At 32.4% G+C, this 19,785-nt stretch overlaps 2 protein-coding genes and 1 long non-coding RNA gene across 7 annotated transcripts; 2 read left to right on the top strand and 1 right to left on the bottom strand.

The window, feature by feature from the left end:
• The first annotated feature begins 154 nt into the window (after nt 1–154).
• Nucleotides 155–4,552, top strand: LOC105132563 (65-kDa microtubule-associated protein 3-like). Of its 2 annotated transcripts, XM_011036145.1 has the most exons (12): nt 155–674; nt 759–1,004; nt 1,353–1,562; nt 1,698–1,853; nt 1,958–2,117; nt 2,396–2,547; nt 2,627–2,714; nt 2,893–2,966; nt 3,139–3,213; nt 3,316–3,583; nt 3,845–3,919; nt 4,336–4,552. In XM_011036145.1, the coding sequence occupies exons 1-12, from the start codon at nt 399–401 to the stop codon at nt 4,359–4,361; spliced, it is 1,806 nt and encodes a 601-aa protein (XP_011034447.1). In that variant the 5' UTR covers nt 155–398; the 3' UTR covers nt 4,362–4,552. The 2 variants fall into 2 exon arrangements, with proteins under 2 accessions (XP_011034447.1, XP_011034440.1); XM_011036138.1 differs by having other exon boundaries at nt 162–674; nt 3,845–4,552.
• Nucleotides 4,553–12,940: 8,388 nt separating this feature from the next.
• LOC105132539 (uncharacterized) lies at nt 12,941–19,494 on the top strand. 4 transcript variants are annotated; one of them, XM_011036121.1, is made up of 6 exons: nt 12,941–13,440; nt 13,806–14,214; nt 15,853–15,920; nt 17,181–17,312; nt 18,421–18,582; nt 18,924–19,494. In XM_011036121.1, exons 2-6 carry the CDS (start codon nt 13,863–13,865, stop codon nt 19,179–19,181), a joined length of 972 nt encoding a protein of 323 aa, XP_011034423.1. In that variant the 5' UTR covers nt 12,941–13,440; nt 13,806–13,862; the 3' UTR covers nt 19,182–19,494. The 4 variants fall into 4 exon arrangements, with proteins under 4 accessions (XP_011034423.1, XP_011034428.1, XP_011034415.1 ...); XM_011036126.1 differs by having other exon boundaries at nt 12,941–13,474; nt 13,856–14,214; XM_011036113.1 differs by having other exon boundaries at nt 12,941–13,474.
• LOC105132532 (uncharacterized) lies at nt 14,601–15,846 on the bottom strand. Its single transcript, XR_843590.1, has 2 exons — nt 15,500–15,846; nt 14,601–15,290 (listed from the first exon to the last, which is right to left on the bottom strand). It is a non-coding gene; the product is annotated as an uncharacterized LOC105132532 (long non-coding RNA).
• Nucleotides 19,495–19,785: the final 291 nt, after the last annotated feature.

Below are 19,785 nucleotides of genomic sequence, written 5' to 3'. Positions count from 1 at the left end.
CATGAAAACGATGAAAACGACACGTCATTTCGCAAAAAATTTCATTCCTGAGATTAAATGAAAAATCTTTATTCCCAGATTCAAATTCAAAAAATCGCTCCTGCGGTGTCCACCACCATTTCCCCATGAAAAACTCTCATTATAAAGCTAACCCCTCCTGATTCAGCCACGTCACCGAGCTTTATCAGTCACCTCACTGACGTGTCAACATCATGCTCCTCTTCTCCTCCCTTTCCCCAAAATAACGGCTCCTCTCATCCCGCTTCATTTCTCTCTCCCCCCGTTTCCCTCCCTCCCTCCATCAAATTTCAAGCGTTACTTTTCCCTTTAAAAGCCAAAATCCCAAGCAATCACCACCCACCCACCCACAGACTGCCGCCGCCTCCACCACCACCACCATGTACAATCACAGCAACAACAGCAACCAGTTTTCGCGTATTGAAACAACTTGCAGTTTGTTACTAACAGAATTGAAGAAAATATGGAGTGAAGTAGGAGAGGCGGATACTGAAAGGGATAAATTAGTTTACGAAATTGAACAAGAATGCGTCGAAGTGTACCGGAGAAAAGTGATCGCAGCGAACAAACGCAGATCCGAATTGCAACATTTAATTGCTCTTGCTGAAGCGGAAATCCAAAATATCCGCTCAGTTCTTGGGGAAGAACCAGTAAAAGTAACTGAAAATTCTGAACAGCCTTCATTTATTTTCTTGTATTTTTTTTAAAATAGTTTAATTTTTGTCTGTTTTTAATTTCAGAGCGAGGAGGAGAAAGTGAGTGTGAGTTTGAGAGAGGAGCATGGAGCTATTGTGCAGCGAGTCGAGGAAATGAGGAATAAGAAAGAAGAGAGGAGGAAATTGTTTGTTGAAGTCGTGGAGAAATTACAGAAAGTTTCAAGTGAGATTTTTGGGTCCACTGAAGGTGTGATCATGGATGGGACTGACTTGTCTATGAAGAAATTAGATGGACTCGAGAAACGCTTACTTGAGCTCGAGAACAACAAGGTATTTGATTTTATTTTTTGTTTTTTCGTGTTATTTTCACACAATTCGGTATATTTTATGTTGTGCAATTTATTTATTTATTGTTAATCATCAAGAAGTTAATTAGTAATTTGGGGAGATCTAATTATTTTTTGTGCATCGTGAAATGAAGAGACTAGAAAATAAAGGAATTTTGAGATATTCATATTGGATGATTAGCAATTCGGCATGCTTTATGAACATTGAGTTAGAAACCATTTTGATAATTTGTGCTGTGCGATTTATGAACTTTTGGTTCTTATGTTTTTGGGTGTTTATGGTGCAAAAGCGATGTTCTTTGACCGGTTTTAATATACGAATCATCTGTAGAGCAACCGTCTTAAGCAGATAGTGGACCGTGTGGATGGCCTAAAATCCATATGTGGAGTTCTTGGGATGGATTTTAAACAGACAATACATGATATCCATCCAAGTTTGGATGACAGCCAAGGAGTGAAAGACTTGACTGATGATACCATTAAGAAGTTAACTGCTGAGATACAACGTTTGCGAGAGGTCAAGATTCAGAGAATGCAGAAGGTTTGTTTGTTTGTTTTTTTTTTTTTTTTTTTTTTTTTGTGGGGTGGGGCGGGAACAAGTTGTTGTGTATTGTTGCAAAACGCTTGTTAGTTTTTTTGTTGTGCTTGGTCCTTCTGATATTTGGGATTCTACCAGCTTCGAGTTCTTGCAACTACCCTTGTAGAGCTTTGGAATTTGATGGACACTCCAATGGAGGAGCAAAGGTTGTTTGACAATGTTACTAGTAAAATTGCTGCTTCAGAATCTGAGATCAGTGAGCCTAATACGCTTTCCGTGGACTTTATAAACCACGTGAGTTGAAACTAATGTTTATTTAATTAATCTACTGCTATTCACTTAGTTCATTTTAAGAATTAATGGGTGTTTAAGTATTTATTAAACTTTCTGTGTCACAGGTTGAGGAGGAAGTGTCGAGGCTAGAGAAACTCAAATCAAGTAAAGTGAAAGAGCTTGTCCTCAAAAAGAGGTTGGAGCTAGAGGAGATATGCTGGAAAACACACTTGGTCTTGGAAGCATACACTGCTGCAAAATATTCCACTGAAGCTGTAGCATCTGGTAAGTACTAAGTTGAAGTGTGCTCCAAGCACTATGGATATTACTGTACCGGTAGATCTCTTGAATATCTTAAAATGTCAATGCCAACCAGGTTAACGAAGTGCTTTCATGTGGCAATAATGAATAAGATTGACATGTTTTCTTGTCCGTGCAGATCTTTAATTCCTTAGTGTAATAGTACAACCTTTTGTACTAAATTCTCGTTCAAATCCGACTTCTCTGCTCAAAGATTTGCACCTAGATCACTGTCCTTCTGTTTTGTGGTTATCATTTTGCAGGGGTTGAAGACCCCATGCATCTATTAGAAGAGATTGAGCTTGATATTGCGATGGTTAAAGAGGAAGCCTCAAGCAGGAAAGATATACTAGACAAGGTGGAGAAGTGGTTGACTGCATGTGATGAAGAGTCCTGGCTTGAGGAGTACAACAGGGTTGGGTCTTTGTAACTAAATTACTGTTCTACTTTTCTTCATTTCTCGATTAAACCTCCTTACATGTTGCTTTTTCTAGGATGAAAATCGTTACAGTTACGGAAGAGGAGCACATCTTACCTTGAAACGTGCTGAGAAAGCCCGTGTTATGGTTAACAAAATTCCTGGTAAGCATTTTTGTCATAACTGTATAATTTTCAAATAGATGTTAAACTCTGCATGACCTCACAAATGCAAGCTTTCTCAGAGCAGTTTGAAAATAGATTATTTACTGCTTCAAAATTGGGTTTCAATTGTCATACATCTTTTAAATGAATTACTTTGTTTCACTTGGTCGTGGAGTAGCAATGGTTGAGGCATTGACTTCAAAGACCATGGCTTGGGAGAGAGAAAGAGGAATTCCATTCTTTTATGATGGTGTAAGTGCTTCTGACCCTATAAAAGACTGATGCAAGAGATCAGTTGTCATGTTTCAAAACCGGATATGGTCGTTTATCGAATATTGTAGTGGTTTTGGTTCAACATCTTCGCTGCTCTTGATTTTTATCTTCATTCCAAATTGTAGATCTTTTGATCCTTTATTGCTTATAGGGACAACTTCTTTCGAGGCTTGAGCAGTACAGCAGTCTAAAGCAAGAGAAGGAGCAAGAAAGAATAAGGCAAAGAGTATGGCCCTCACTTCATTTAGCTATATAGGAAAGCGTATAGGATTATTTTAACTAAACATCTTCTCACATATCTTATTGTAGCTATTTATTGTATTTTTAGGACCAGAAGAAGCTTCATGTACAGCTGATTGCCGAGCAGGAAGCACTTTTTGGTTCAAAACCCAGTCCATCACAGAGCGGAAGGAAGCCGTCAAGAACTTCCGTAGGAGTTGCAATTAATCAGAAACTCTCTCTTGCTGGAGCGATGGTTCCAAATTACAGATGTGGAAAAACATCTCCCTTTGTAAATCCAAACAAAAAGGGCAATGTCTTGGATCGATGCAGCTATTTAAGATACGGGCAGCATGGTGGTTTTGCATCTCAGTCTGGTAAATCCTCAATCAATCAGATTTCTTTCTTTTCTTTCTTTTTTCTATTTTGCTTTCATAGGTTAGTGGGATCCACAAGAGTAGGATGATATTTTGAATGTTAAATTGGTGGATAGCACCTGGCATTTTCAGCTGGAAGAACCGACCGGTCAGTTGCAAGCAAGACACTTTATTAGCATGCTACTTTTTCTATTTCTTTCCAAAATTTTCAGTTATGAATATTTCTATCCTTCACCCTTCAAGCTGAAAAAAACTTCGTAGGTAGGAGAAATTCAGAGATTGTTGGTCATCTAGGAAAGAAGCGCCACGCTACTTCTGCTGCAAAGGCATGCAAAAATGAGTCAAGCTTGGTCCGGAAGCCCCTGTCTCCTGTTTCTCTGTCCATGTCCTCTAGGGCCAACATTGTTAATTTCATGGAGGATCAGAAATCATCACAAAGTGGAACCTTAAAAACAATGCCTCCTTATAACAAGACATCAATGGACACACCTTCAAAATCGGTCAAAGCTGTAGATGATGAAAACAGAAACCCGAATACGCTGCCTGTTCCGGTGGCTTCAACTCCTCCAACAACCTCAGTTCCTATGCTGACTGCCTTAACACCAGCCACCCCTTGTGTTTCTTGTGCCCCTAAAACAGCAAGAAAAATCTTGGAACAAGAAGACCACTCGTTCGAAGAGCTTAGAGCTGGTTTTGTCTGTCCCAGACCACAGTCATAGTCAGTGTTACTGGTTTGACATATTAGCAAGTAGAGATGAACTTGATCGAACTGTTCTAAATTTTCATTGCCATTTGTGAAGTCAATTTAAATTGGCCTGTTAATCTCCAAACTTAGCGTGTGAAACCCCGATTTGTTGTGAGGTTTTAATTCACTATGGCCGAAGGTGAACTGATTGATTCTAGAAAATTACAGTAACTCACTGTTTTGGGAATGAAATGATTGATAGTGATTTGTGTTTTGGACATGAAGAAACAGCGGTACTGTGTATTTAAATTATTATTTTTTAAAAATTTTGTTATGTCATTGCCGTAGATTATAGGAATTAATTTGTGAATTAAATAGCATTAAAGACTCGAATTCTTAAATCATTTCGTACGCAGCTTTCTTTAGAGAATACAGCCAAAGCTCTTATAAATAATTAGAGGGAACATAAATGATGTCCGCATTGAAATTTTAATTTGGATTCAATTTGAACATGTTTAATAACATCTCTGCCTTAATCAGCACTTCCAAACTTGACCGTCAGAACTGCAGGTTTATTATTATTATTCTAAAATATAGGCTAAGAAGAAGAAGAAGAAGAAGAAGAACTCCAGTATCTCTGCCATGGTTATATGTAAGTTAGAGGGTAATTCGAGAATTAGCATGTGATTAATTAATATTGAAGGTGCCAATTGTGTCCCAAGTCCGAGATGCGTGGCATTGGGATGCTCTGTCTATCCTTGCCTGGGAAGCCAGGTTGACTGCTACAAGATAAACGGTCCAAAAACTCATAAGGCAACTAGTGGATACATGTTCTCATGTAATGTCTTTGCCCTTTAGATTGAATAGTTGGTGGGTATGATTGGGATTTTGTTTGTCGTTGTGTCCAGCTATGTTTTTTAAAAAATTAGATTTTCTATAGTTTTACTATTATTTTTTATTTGTTTAGATTATTTTAATGTGTAGATTATAAAAATAAAATTTAAAAAATAAAAAATATTATTTTAATATATTTAAAAATAAAAAATAATTTAAAATAATTTAACATCCGCCGGCAAGGGATTGAGTCACGTGAGATTTACTAACTCCGCATTTTGCTGTCAAAGAGGTAGGGCCCATCATATAATACTTGGTCAGGTGGGCATGTGCACTACGCTAAGATTGACACGCGGAGACACAGGGGCTGCCAACCTCGGACAAGTATATCTACTCCACTTTATTATATTGTGCTTGACAATACGTAAAGATTTTTTTTTATAAAAGTGTTTTTTAATAAAAAAAATATTAAAAAAATATTTTTAATATTAATATTAGTAAATAATGACTGTTAAAAAACATCTGCTATAAAAAAATAATTAAACTACATTAACAAATGAAAGTTTAGTGCTATAAGATAAAAATATTTACATAAATAAATAAATGTTTGACTGAAATGATAAAAATATAAAATAAATATATTTGTTAACAGTTTAAAATAATTTTTTATATTTTTAAAATGAAAAGCATAAAAATTACATTATATTTATCTTAACTATTCTTATTTTTTATGAGTGTTTATTTTTTTATTTTTAAAAAATTATTAAATTGATTTTTTATATCTGTTTTAATAATTATATTGAATTAATATAAAAAAAAAATATTTTTTAAATTTAGTAATAATTTCACAAAAATATCGTCCATTTCTAGACCATATGATTTCACAGACTCCGCCTAATGAACTCGCAAAGTGACCTTCTGCACTTGCTTACTTAAAGCCTGTGTAGGTCCCGTGCTTACCAGTTGGTTGACGCCTGTAAACCAACCATTTGTAAAAGACACAAGTACACAGTTTTTCTTCCCTTGACATACCGTGGCTTTCTCAACTTTAGTAAAGTTTGAAGGATTCTAATTATTTTTTAAAATATTTTTTATTTTAAAATATATAAAATAATTTTTTAAAAATAATTTTTAATATCAGTATATTAAAATAATTATTAAAAATTTAAATTTAAATAAAAAATAGAAATATTTTTTTTCAAAAATATCTTTAAAACACAAAAATTTCAATTCTTTTTATTGTTTTTCAGTAAAAAAAATAATAATAATAAAATGAAGTCGCCGAAAACTTGAAACTTATTGTTACAATGATATACCATAGAAGAATGAAATATGTCTGCAGGTAAATGGGTTTGTTTTTTTATATAAAAAAATTATTATAAATGTATAGATCAGATTTCATGCAAATCCAGCAATTAAAAAAAAAACAGAGAAAAAAGAATAAAATTAAGAATAAGTGTTTAAAGATAAAGATCCAGGCATAAAATCTGTAGCTAACAATAGATTAGCCATGTTTGATTTAAAAAGCAAAAAAAATAAAAATATGTGTGTGTGTGTGTACCAGTCAAGGCTTTCAAAGTTGAATCGTAATTAGCAACACAAGCATGACCGCGCAACCCGCTCCATAAATCAAATTTCACCTCTTTCAATCAAGAGTTTTAAACACAGGTGGCAGCATGGTCATCGGACCAGGTCCGGGATTGATCGGTGAAGAATTCAGGTTCACATCAATTTATAAAGACTAAAAAAAATATTTAAGATTTTAATATTTTATATAGAAAAATTAATAAATAATATATAATAATAAAATTTAAAAAATTATTTTAATTTTATATTGAAAATAATTATTTTTTTCTTTCAAGTCGAAATATCTAAATAAAAAACATTATTTATTATACTTTCATCAAATATAGTTTTTACCCGTGAATATAAAATATAATTTTATTTTAGTATTTATATGATAAATCTTGATACCAGCTAGCAGAATAAAAAAATTGATAAGTTCACGAATATAAAATTAGAATGATTAAAAAAAAACAAAAAAACCATATGATTACTCCCGACGCGGGAGTCAACACCTAACCCATGCTTCGTGTACCTTTTATTTTTAGCTCCTCGTCTTGAACCACGATTCTGGCTCCCGCCTAGAAATTACCAATCTTAAAAAATATATCTTTTGATGATTGATTTTTTTTAATAGCAAAAACAAACATGCACGCTAAGTTTACTTTTTTCTTTTTTTATTCTAGGATTCAGATTGGTACGGGAAAAACACCCATCCATGAAACCCTATGCTTGGTATTTATAATTTAAGTTTTTGAGTTATTTTTTAAAATATAGCCGTTTTTTTTTTTTTTTTTGAATTTGTTGGATTAATTGAATTTCAAGTTAATTAGACAGGTTTCACCGGTTTTCTGAGCTAGCCACAATCTTGGTTTTAAGGTTTTCTAAACTCGGTCAGTCAAGACTCTAAATTAACATGTCTGGTAAGATTTGATAACTATAATTAAGTGAGTATTTATTTTTTTTATTTTTAAAAAGTGGTTTTTATTTAAAAATATATTAAAATAATTTTTTATTTTTAATATTATCATATCAAAATTCTTATAATTTTTTTTTTAAATATTAATTTAATATATTTTTAAAACAAATACATATTTGAAATGCAATCAAATCAATCATAAACGCAAATTCCGAACGGGCATCTTAGCCTCGCAAAATAAACCACTATAAACGTGATAGTTAGATCGGTCTTTCTCTCGGATAAAGGAGTCTCCAGTGATTGAAAATGTACAATAAATCAGAAAAAACACTCTTCCTGGCACCGTGCATTTTTACTGTTTGTTTTTTTATCGCCCGCTTCTTTATTTTTTTTTTAATAGGCAAATAGCATGTAAAATACAAATAAATAGTGAAATATCACAAAAATATAAATATTTTAAAAACAGTTTCTGACGGTTAAAAATCACGACATTTAATTAAAGCTTGTGTTAAAAAATACTACACGGTATCAATTATAATTCTCTTGCGATTCCCAGAAGCCACATTCGATGAAATATAATGAACTGCTTCTTTTGAACAGCCTCCACGCCGTTTTCTTTAATCTGTCTCTATCCAAGAAAAAAGGGTCTTGCTCACAGTTTTGAGCACACAGGAACACCAGCCTTCTATTTTTCATTCTCCTTTCCCACAATCACCAGAGACCATGCCCTTGAAACCCAACTTCCTTTTTATTTTGTTTCTTGCTGAATTTATTACAAGCTCATGACGTCCCCGTTTCGACACCATATTAACCCTTCCCTTCAACTCACGGCCAGCAACTCCTCGCCACCAGCAACATAAAAAGCTCTTATCCTCCAGCTGACAGCCGACAACTCCTCCCCTCTTCACCATGGTCAACAACGGCGACCACCATGTACGACAATAGCAGAACCAACTCCACTTTCAACCAAACCCAATCCGTCCATTATATTAGCAGAAATTGGTGTCCATCTGAGAAAAAGCTAGGAGTTTTTTGTAACTGCGTGTCTTTCTTCTTCTTTTTTCTTTATTTACGTGAGGTGTCCGGGTCAGCTTACTCGCACCATGACTAATCTCCACGGCTCACTGAACATCCTGCAAGCCCAATAAACAGGTAAAGCACTATAGGAGTGACAGACGTGCACGGTAAGACTCGAACCCGGGTGCGAGAAAGAGGGTAAGCCTCTCCCACCACTGAGCCCCTCCCACCACTGCGTGTCTTTCTTACCGCTAGATAATGAGTGTTTGTGGGTCATTTTTATGGGTCCATGTATACGTGTTTTGAAACTTTATCGGATTGGAAGTATATTTATTTTTTAAAATATTTTTATGTTTAAATATATTAAAATAATTTTTTTTTATTTTTAAAATTAACGTATTAAAACAATCAAAGATGTATGAAAAAATATTTTTAATAAAAATTTAAATTTAATTTTTTTAGAAATGAGATTCTAAAATATTTGAAAAAAATACTTTTAGTTGAAGTTAATTTGGTATTTATATATATGGGATTAAAACTGTGGTTGAAATTAAGGTTAAATAAAAAATAATTTAATATGTTTGATTAATATAATATTTTTTAAATAGAGATTATAAAATAACTAATATATATGTGTGTGTTGATGATTTTTAATTTAAATATTGTAAATTTAACTACTACTATCACATCATTATAAATAATACTTATATAAAATATTTTTTTATTATTTTATCAAACTATCTATAATTCTATCATGTACGAAATTCATCAGATAAGAATTACAGTTTTCTTAGTTTCTTAATAGCACAACAATATTAGGTAAAATATCACCATGAACAAAATTTAAATTATAATCAAATTTTACAAATGCTACATCATCAAACAGTATCTCTCTGACTGAAATAATGCGTAGAACAGTTGAGAGGAGCTCGATTGTTCATGTGAACAATAGAGTTTCACCGTCCATTGTTTGCAGGATGTAAGGAAATATTTTTAAGATTAGTGTATCAAAATAATCACACACACTTGTGTGTCCCTAACAAAAACAAAATTTTGAAATTTTTAAGAATGTGGTTTGCACCATATTTCCAAATAATTTTGTGCCGTGATGGGTTCTTTTTGATGATTTATCCACTTTAGCAATACTAAAAAAAATTCATGACAACATATCATTTTTTGGTGCATAAAAAAGATGTTTGACATTGTAATAATTTTATGGTTATAATTTTTTTAAAAATATTTTATAAAAAAAGAGGACAAGCCCCTCCCACCACCAAGCCCCTCCCACCGCTGCGTGTCTTTCTTATCGCTAGATAATGAGTGTTTGTGGGTCATTTTTATGGGTCCATGTATACGTGTTTTGAAACTTTATCGGATTGGAAGTATATTTATTTTTTAAAATATTTTTATGTTTAAATATATTAAAATAATTTTTTTTTATTTTTAAAATTAACGTATTAAAACAATCAAAGATGTATGAAAAAATATTTTTAATAAAAATTTAAATTTAATGTTTTTAGAAATGAGATTCTAAAATATTTGAAAAAAATACTTTTAGTTGAAGTTAATTTGGTATTTATATATATAGGATTAAAACTGTAATTAAAATTGAGATTAAATAAAAAATAATTTAATATATTTAGTTAATAATGCTTTTTAATTTGAGGTTATAAAATAAATAATATATATATATATAAATATTGATGGTTTTAAATTTAAATATCGTACAATTAATTACTATTATTCACATCATTAAATAAATAATATTTATATAAAATATTTTTTATTGTTTTATCAAACTATCTATAATTCTATCATGTACGAAATTCATCAGATAAGAATTACAGTTTTCTTAGTTTCTTAATAGCGCAACAATATTAGGTAAAATATCATTATAAACAAAATTTAAATTATAATCAAATTCTACAAATACTACATCATCAAACAATATCTCTCTGACTGAAATAGTGCGTGGAACAGTCGAGAGGAACTCAATTGTTCATGCGAACAATAGAGTTTCACCGTCCATTGTTTGCATGATGTAAGGAAATATTTTTAAGATTAGTGTATCAAAATAATCACACACACGTGTGTGTCCCTAACAAAAACAAAATTTTGAAATTTTTAAGAATGTGGTTTGCACCACATTGCTAAATAATTTTGTGTCGTGATGGGTTCTTTTTTATGATATATCCACTTTAGCAATACTAAAAAAAGTTCATGACAACGTATCATTTTTTGGTGCATAAAAAAGATGTTTGTGATTGTAATAACTTTTATGGTTATAATTTTTTTTAAAATATTTTATAAAAAATATTTTTAGTTGAAGTTAATCTAATATTTGTATATTTTTTTGCTAAAACTGTAAATGAAATTAAAGCTGAATAAAAAGTAATTTAACGTATTTGATTAAAATAATATTTTTTAAAATTGAGGTTGTAAAATAACTTTTATATATATATATATATATATATCGATGATTTTTAATTTAAATATTATGAATTTAAATACTGCTATTATATTATGAAATAAATAATACTTATATAATTTTTTTTATTAAAGTATTTATAATTTCATTATATATAAAATCTATTAGATAATAATTATAATTTTTTGATTTTTTAAATACATAATATTATTGAAAACAAAAATAAAATTACTTTTAAATTTTATAAATATTACATCATTAAACGATATCGTTCCAGGTGGAACAGTGGCTATAACAATGAAAAGTAACTTAACTGTTTTTTATTCTCCATTGTTCGCAGGATGCAAGAAAACAACTCTCAACTATTTTTCGCAAACTTACAATTTAAATAAATTTTAAACAACCCCACGTGAATAGTAAAATGTGTTCTAGCATTACTAAATACCGAATATATACTGTTTAATTTGAAAGTAAAAGCTGCCGCGTTTGTTAACGAGCACATATTCTTGTTGTCTTTGTGAACTACGCGGGAAGATTATTGTCACATCTTAAAAGCTAGTAAAATAAAATTGTAATATTTCATTAAAATATTTTAAATAATGTTAAATTTTTTAAATTATTATGTTAATTTAAAAAAACCTTTTTTTTAGATTTTTTTTGAAACTAACTTATATCAAAAAATAAATATTTGGAAAACTTGTACTGTTTCCAAAAATATTTTAAAAAATAATATAGTTAATTGATTATATTAAAGTAGTGTATTTTTTTATAAAAAAAACTACAACGGTTAAGGTGTCAGGAACACTAAAAACACAACGTAATATTAAAATATAATAAAAAAATCAGCAAGTTATTATTTTATCTTTCATCTGAACAAATAAATATCGAGAGTTAAAGGTGAATCATTCCCAGCAACGCAACAAATTATTATTCTCACTTAGCAGTTTTGTTATTTTTTAAAATATTTTTAAAATTATGATATTTTATTAAATATTTTTTTTAGCATGAGGTCTTTATTTCTTTTAAAACAAAACATTCTCTTACGCAGAAAAAAGCACAAGGTTCTAGCAAAATCTTCCTTGTTCCATGCTTTCTTATTCATTCAGATTCGAACACCTCACAAATCTGATCCTCCCGACCAGCTGATGCAATCACCAGGCTACCAAATCATGGTTGCGTGTCTACAGTTTCTTTTGCCTTGCATTTTCATTAAAAAAACCAAAAGTCTCACGCATTTCTTTTCTTTTTTTTTTAAAAAAACATTTTTCCGGACCAGTTCCCACGCATAAAATGTAATTACATTTCCCAGTTCAATCAATAACTTCATTTCTTTTTTTTTTTTAAAAAAAAAAAACGCATTTCTTTTCTTTTTTTTTTAAAAAAACATTTTTCCGGACCAGTTCCCACGCATAAAATGTAATTACATTTCCCAGTTCAATCAATAACAAGCTAACTATATAAAGATTAAAGGATTCTAAATAATTTATTTTTTCGCATTTAACATAAAGTTTAAATCCTAACAACTAAAGAGGAATATAGCCCTTTAGACGGTAGAACAATTTCTTTAGATTAAGATCTCAAATCTTTTTTACTTTTCATATTTAATATAAAGTTTAAATACTAGTTTAAAAAAGGTAAGCATTTGTTCTGCGACACCAATGATTCAAATCTGAAAATAATTTGACCGAATTAAAGCAGGCCGAGGTGTTTTTTATATAAAAAAAAGCTGGATTGGCTGTCTGCAACACAGTGGTATAGTTTGTAATTATCGGCAAGATGAACGGCAATGGTTAGAATGTGATATTTCACTTGCCGGAAAAGACAAAAAGCAGGTCAGCGGCAACAAAAAAGTTGGTCACCCAACGCCTATATTTTTGCAGCTTTAAATGTTAACACACAAATTGTTTTTTTATTTTTGTTTTAGAAAAAGCAATCCACTTTCTTACCTTATTTCACATGCTCTTTACGAATAAAATTACGAAATTAACCATATCTAACTCAGATTTCAAAATTCAATTCCCCTCACGGACGTGAAATTTCCCTTAAATCACTTGTATTTATCGGGTTTAGCGAAAATAATTAATAAATCTATTTTTAAATTGTTGCTTTACTCTTACTTAAATGTTACATTTTCGTTTTTTTCCTTTTGTACTTTTTTTTATTTACCTTCCTTTTTTTGTGTTTTCTGGTTCTGTTCAGACCGGCAAGACAAGCTGTTTATTTTTCCGACAAGGGTAGATTATTGTTTTCTCGAGAAAGTTTTTTCTCAGGAAACAAACAGTTCCTTCTCTTTCTTTTCTTGTTCTTTTGTTCTTTAGTGTTTTGCTGAGAGAAAACTCGAAGTTGCCAGTACTATTTGAAGAAGCTAAGCGAATGTGAAAGGGACCGAGAGAGAGACGCTACAGTTTCTGGAGAGTACCTTCTTAAAGTCTTGAAGTTGCTGTTGTAGGTCATGATGATCTTTTAATATTTTTTTTTTGCATTGACTGTTTTTTTAAAAGTTGTAGCGTTTAACAGTTCATTTGCTCTTATGTGAAAGTTTGTGGTTTTGATCTTTGAAGATTAAAGCAAAATGTTGAGGTTCTGTTAGATATTCACTGTTTTTTTTAAAAATTATCTTCTGTTTTTTTCTCTCCTTCTTTAGATTTTGATCTTGGGTTTTTTTTTTAGGTTTGGAAATTTGGAGCTAAAATGCTAATTTTTTACTGAGATTTTTTTTGTAGTAATTTATTTTCTGCTAACATTTTATTTTCATCCTAATTTTTCTGTGTTGCAGAATCTGGAAAATAGTGTTGTTAGCTGTAGTGATTTTTGAATAATTTACAGTTTATGCATGGAGGGAAGAGAAGGATTAAGTTCAGGGGTAACAGTGATAGGAGCGGAAGCTCCATCAACCTATCATATGGCGCCAAGGACAGAGAATCCAGGCCAGATTGTAGTGTCACCACCAGCCGTAGAGGTGCCATCAGTTGGTGCAGGAGTGATCGGAGGAACTGCAGAAAAGAAGAAAAGAGGGAGGCCAAGGAAATATGGACCAGATGGGGCGGTCGCTAGGGCATTATCACCGATGCCAATTTCTGCTTCAGCCCCGCATACTGGTGGAGACTACTCTGCAAAGCCGGGGAAAGTGTGGCCTGGTAGCTATGAGAAAAAGAAATACAAGAAAATGGGAATGGAGAATTTAGGTATGTTTTACCCTTTTGAAGCCCAGTTCCTTAGGATCGAGTTTGTTACGTTATCAGAACCGTATGAATAACAATGATTTTGATTTTCTTTTATGGATTGACTAGTCGTTTCCTTTTTGTTATAGTGAACTGGTCTTCAAACTTGTTTTTTAGTAGTGGAATTGAGGTTTTTGAATTATTGTCTTGATTGATTTGAAGAACTCAGGCCCCTCAAATTCCAAAGATTCCTTAATGTGAACTTACCCCTTGATTACACACGTGGGACCATTCTGTGAGATGCTTTTGTTAAGATTTGGAATTATATAGTGCTGGTTCTGAAAATAACTAGGTGGGCTTTTGTGGGTTGGCATGAGAGTGAGAATATTCCGTGCTTTTTTTTTTTTATGTAGTGAGGATTGAACAATATGCTCTGATGACAGAAACAGAATGATACTTCATCAGCAGTGTCTTTAGTTACAGTGACTACATTAGAAAATATTGATGAAAAATTTATATCCCTGTACTTCCTTGGACATCATGATTCAATTGAGAAAACTGTCTCGCTCTGAGGTTTTGAGCTTTAAATCCCTTTTATGGCACTGATTCTTCTCTTCTAATGCTTGCCTAAAGCAACAGAATATCCTTGTGATGCACATCAAACTTGCCTCTCTTAGAGTCAAGCCTTCTTACTCGACACTTGTGAATTCCTTCTTACCCCCTTATGATCTTATCACTGATGAAATTGCCTCTCAGACTTTACTCCTGTATAATATTCCAATGCTTCCTAGGTGCTAATAGGTGGTTGGAACACTAGTTTGCCTGGAGCTTGGGGAATTGAAGCCCTGTACTCCAGCTTTGACAGGTGTTTTACAGCAACTTTCTGACTTCTGAGCTGTGATGCACCACATCCTTCCATTTGCCTGTACATTTGACCCACATGAATTTTAACTTTATGAGATGGTATAAACTCATGAAATGTTGTCTATAATACAATATTCAATTATCAAACCGTGGGAATTTTTACCTTGTGGTAAGTTTTCAATGCAATGTCATTTTGCTTCAGCCTCAATGATAATCAATCTGAGATTTTGTAGTTGCTTATTGTTTTTGTGTTTTAAAAGCACTTTTGAAAAAAATTGAATTTTTATATTTTTTTCTTTGCTTTAAATTAATAATTTTTTGGTGTTTTTAGATCATTTTGATGAGTTGATGTAAAAAATGATTTAAAAAAATAAAAAATATTATTTTAATATATTTCCAAGTGAAAATCACTTTAAAAAGCAACTGCAGCTACACTCCCAAACACGCTCTAAGCCTCTCTTCATGAGATTGACTTGACAGCGGGAAGGTTTTTATTGTTTTGAGACGTAAAAAAAAATAATATGTGAGGCTTGCTAAGAATTGCACCAAGCTCCGTTTGAAAGATGTTTTCTTTAATTTGTCTGACTTGAAAATTATATGTTACTGTACATTTCCCTTATCTTTCATTGTCCTTGTGTTAAAAAAGTAGGTCAATATGCTTGTTGAGATACACGATGCTAAGCAGTAATAAATGAAAGAAAATTGAATGTATGCTTCTGGAAAAAACGCTAAAGTGTGTTAAGAAAGTTACTGACTTTATTTTGAATTCTCTGGTGTTTGTTGATTGTCATTTTTTAGGTGAATGGGCTGCTAATTCTGTTGGCACAAATTTTACACCCCATGTCATCACTGTTAATGCTGGCGAGGTATGCTTGACCAAAGAAAGACAAATGTTAACTTCATTTGGATTATGCTGATATAAAAATGTTTGCACTTCCAATTTTCATTTGTATCTGGTTTGTGAATTTAAATCTATACGTTTGGTAATCAGTTCAGAAAACATGCAGCTTAAATGGCTTCTAATAGTGACTAATGTTTTCACCCTATTTCCTGACTGTTAGATTACATAGTACATTTATTCCATTTAGGCGGTCTTTTTCCTTAAGCCAGATCATCTTTTTCAGCACATGAGTACAAAATGTTCTTCTTGATCAATTAGGGTTCTTTTTATAGTAATTGTAATGATGGATAATACTTCATAGTAATTCGTTCTGCTTGGAATTCTGCTATCCAATTGTTCAAATGGCATTTCAATATAACATTTCTGAAACATCTCTGAAGGATATATTAGCATTCAGGGAAGTTGTGACAGATAATTTAAAGGATTAAGAACCAGTTTTGCTACATTTGGATTCCATTTTCGAGCCTTTCCTCTTTTGCAGGTTGTTCTGTTGAGTGATGGCTAATTGTTTTTTGTCTTCACTGGCATTTTTTGAAATGCTCGCCAAAATTAATTTTGCTCATTAGATTAGTTATGGATGGAATTGAGTTGTAGTAAAACTAGCTGATTATCTCAGTGTTGCTGTCAGTTTTTTAAATTTCTGCATATATTTGAACATGTGATTTTACTAATTGGATATATTCTATAGCGAACAAGTTGTATTATAAATAATTCTAATTTAAAGACCTGATTTTTAGTAATTGGATATATTCTATAGTGACCACGTTGTATTAGAAAAGATTTTGACATTAAAAGCTTTGTTGAAGAATAATACTCATATTAAAAAAAAAAAATTGAACATCCAATTTTATTAATTAGATATTTCTATAGTGATCAATTTGTGTTATAAAAGAATTTTTTTGACATTCAAAACTTTGTTTAAGAAATATACTTGTGTATTTAATTTGATTTTATGAAAGATTAATAAAATTTTTGTAATTTTGATATTATCAACTCAAAAAAAAATAAATCGCGGCAGCATCATCATCAAGTAAAATGCTTAGAAGCTTTAGAAAAAAAATATAAATCCTTATAGCATATCAAAAGCTTGGGATTTAATATACATATTGATGTACTAATTGCAAATTAACTTCTACCTGATTGTTGTGTTCTGTTTCGCTTCCCTTGTGATCTTCTTTGGTTGTTTAAAGACCACTTCACTTGTAATTATTTTTGGTTGTTCAAGGACGTTACCATGAAGGTGATATCATTTTCACAGCAAGGGCCTCGTGCCATTTGCATCCTATCAGCTAATGGAGTAATTTCAAACGTCACACTTCGTCAACCTGATTCTTCTGGGGGTACTTTGACATACGAGGTCTGTCCTCCCATTCCATCCCAACTCCTAAATAATTCATGTTAGCTTTACAACTAAATGAATGCATCTTCTAATTGTAAGAATTTAACATGTTTTGTTATTGTTTTAGCTTTCTTTATAGTGGGGACTAGCATAGTAGTTAACATTTGCATGGGTTTGATTTTGTGAAAGTATAGGATGTCCTTGAGGATTAAAGGTACGATGAGGCCAACACTTCTGCAAATTTATTTCTTTCTTGGTAAAGTGGTGCTAGCAAGCTTGGAAATCTTAGAATTGATTTGATTTTGAGAACTTAAAAACTTTGATCGCACCACTAGTTTTGAATAGTTAGAAGGTATCTTTCATAATTCATTGGAAACTTATAAGCTTAGAAAATCCATATAATGTAAAAAGGTTTTGTGTGTGTTTGTGTGTGTGTGTGTATGTATCGGGGAAATCAGTTTAGGTTCATTAGACTTTTCTGATAATACAATGTCCAATAAAGCCATTAAGGCCATTGCTTTGGGTAACCTATCAACTCACTTTTGTGGTAGTCTTTCATTGCTGCACTGGAGAATGGACCTTGTTGAACGTAGGCATATTCTTAAATTATTTTAAAATCAAGATGTTCTCTGACAGTCGATAGATGCTGGATGGTCAATTTTGTTGAAATAGTGTTGGTTTTAATCAATTAATTAAGATCTTGCACAATTAGTGCGCACACATTTATTTAAAATTCACAAAACTTATTAGCTGAAACTAAGCCCCACACAATACAACTTTCTCCAAATCACACACAGCCTCAGTGTTTTCTCTAATCACTTGGAACAGATAAAAATAAGACCAAGGTCTTACGTTTACAGAAGCGTAAGCCAACTCTCCAAATCCTAAAACATAAAGGACTAATGACAGATATTCATCAAGAGTCTAAATACTACATGGATTCAACCTGGGCTGATTAATGAATTAGAACTAGTTTTTGGTTGAGCTTTTTTACTGTGAGTAGAATGTAAAACAATTGTATTTGGAAATTCAATTGGTTTTTCTTCTAATTTTTTTTTAAACAGTGAAATCATTGCATTAGGTTCAGTTGCTGTGTAGAATTTTTAATCTCCTCTATATTTTACAGGGTCGCTTTGAAATACTTTCGTTGTCTGGATCATTTATGCCTACTGAGATTCAAGGATCAAGGAGCAGATCAGGAGGGATGAGTGTCTCTTTGGCAAGCCCCGATGGTCGTGTTGTGGGGGGAAGCGTTGCTGGACTTCTAGTCGCTGCTAGTCCCGTGCAGGTAAGCTCTTTTTATTCACTTGCTATTGAAGGAGAACTCCACTTCGCCGCCTACAGTATTTTGCTATTGAAGGAGGAGAACTCCACTTCGCCGCCTACAGTACCCATGATGGGTGAGGTAACTAAGAAGTGGTTGAAGGCTTTGATGACACCAATTCCACAACTGGAATTCAAATGTCAAGCGCCAAAATAGATACTGATCTGTTCACTGGTTTTGCACGAGTATAAATAGAAGTGGTGCATGTGGTATGAATTTAAACCATACACAAATAGACATGCAGCTCCCTGCGCATGGTGTTTAAATCAAGACTTGAAATGCTTGCTTTAATATCTTGGTCTCAGGTTGTGGTAGGCAGTTTCCTGCCAGGAAATCATCAAGAACAGAAACCAAAGAAGCCGAAGATTGACTCCATACCGGCAACTTTTGCACCAGCTCCGGCCATACCTGCTTCTATTGCAGAGAGAGAGGAAAGTGCGGGTACACCACAGGGGCAGCAAAATTCCTCTCCCTTCCAAAGAGAAAACTGGGCCACCATGCACTCCATGCAGGATGTGAGAAGCTCCGGAACTGACATCAACATATCATTGCCAGAAGGTTAACTTCAGGAGCCCTAGTCAAGCATCTTTTACTGACTGTATTGGTTGGTCATCTTGGAGTCTGAGTTGCTCTTATCAAATTCTCTGTATGCTTTATTGAATATTTCTTCTGGAATAACTAGGATGTTAGGAATGACATACTTTTTGGCTGGGATCAGACAGGATATCTGATCACTAGGGCTAATCTAAAGTAGGCTTCTTTGATTTGTTACGAGTAGAGTATTTGGTTGTAAAGACATTTGAATTGGAAACCAGTCTGGCTTGGACAATATTTGCCTTCGGTGAAGCAGACCTGGAACCTGGAGCATGTTCGGCAGCATGGTCCTTTTTTTCCTTTATTTATGGAGCTTTTGCACTAAATGCTAATGAAAAAAACTGTGAGGTAACAATTCAAAAGCCGTTAAAAGCTAAAAGTCTGGAGTTACAGTGAAGATTTTGGGTTTTTAACTTGTCAGAGAGCGAAAGCAGATAATTTCCCGAGGTGTACTGCAGGGGGGGTTAAAGTATTTTTACAAAAAAAAAATAATGCCTAGATTAAAATAATTTATTTTTGACAATGTTATGAAAATCAATTTAAATGGCTAAATCTGAAGTCTTCTTTTCGTAC

This window comes from Populus euphratica, unplaced genomic scaffold, assembly GCF_000495115.2.
Source record: "Populus euphratica unplaced genomic scaffold, PopEup_1.0 scaffold2.1, whole genome shotgun sequence".
In the NCBI taxonomy this organism is placed as follows: Eukaryota; Viridiplantae; Streptophyta; class Magnoliopsida; order Malpighiales; family Salicaceae; genus Populus; species Populus euphratica.
The sequence above is the reverse complement of the archived record's forward strand: the minus strand, read 5'-3'. Positions and strand labels throughout refer to the sequence as shown.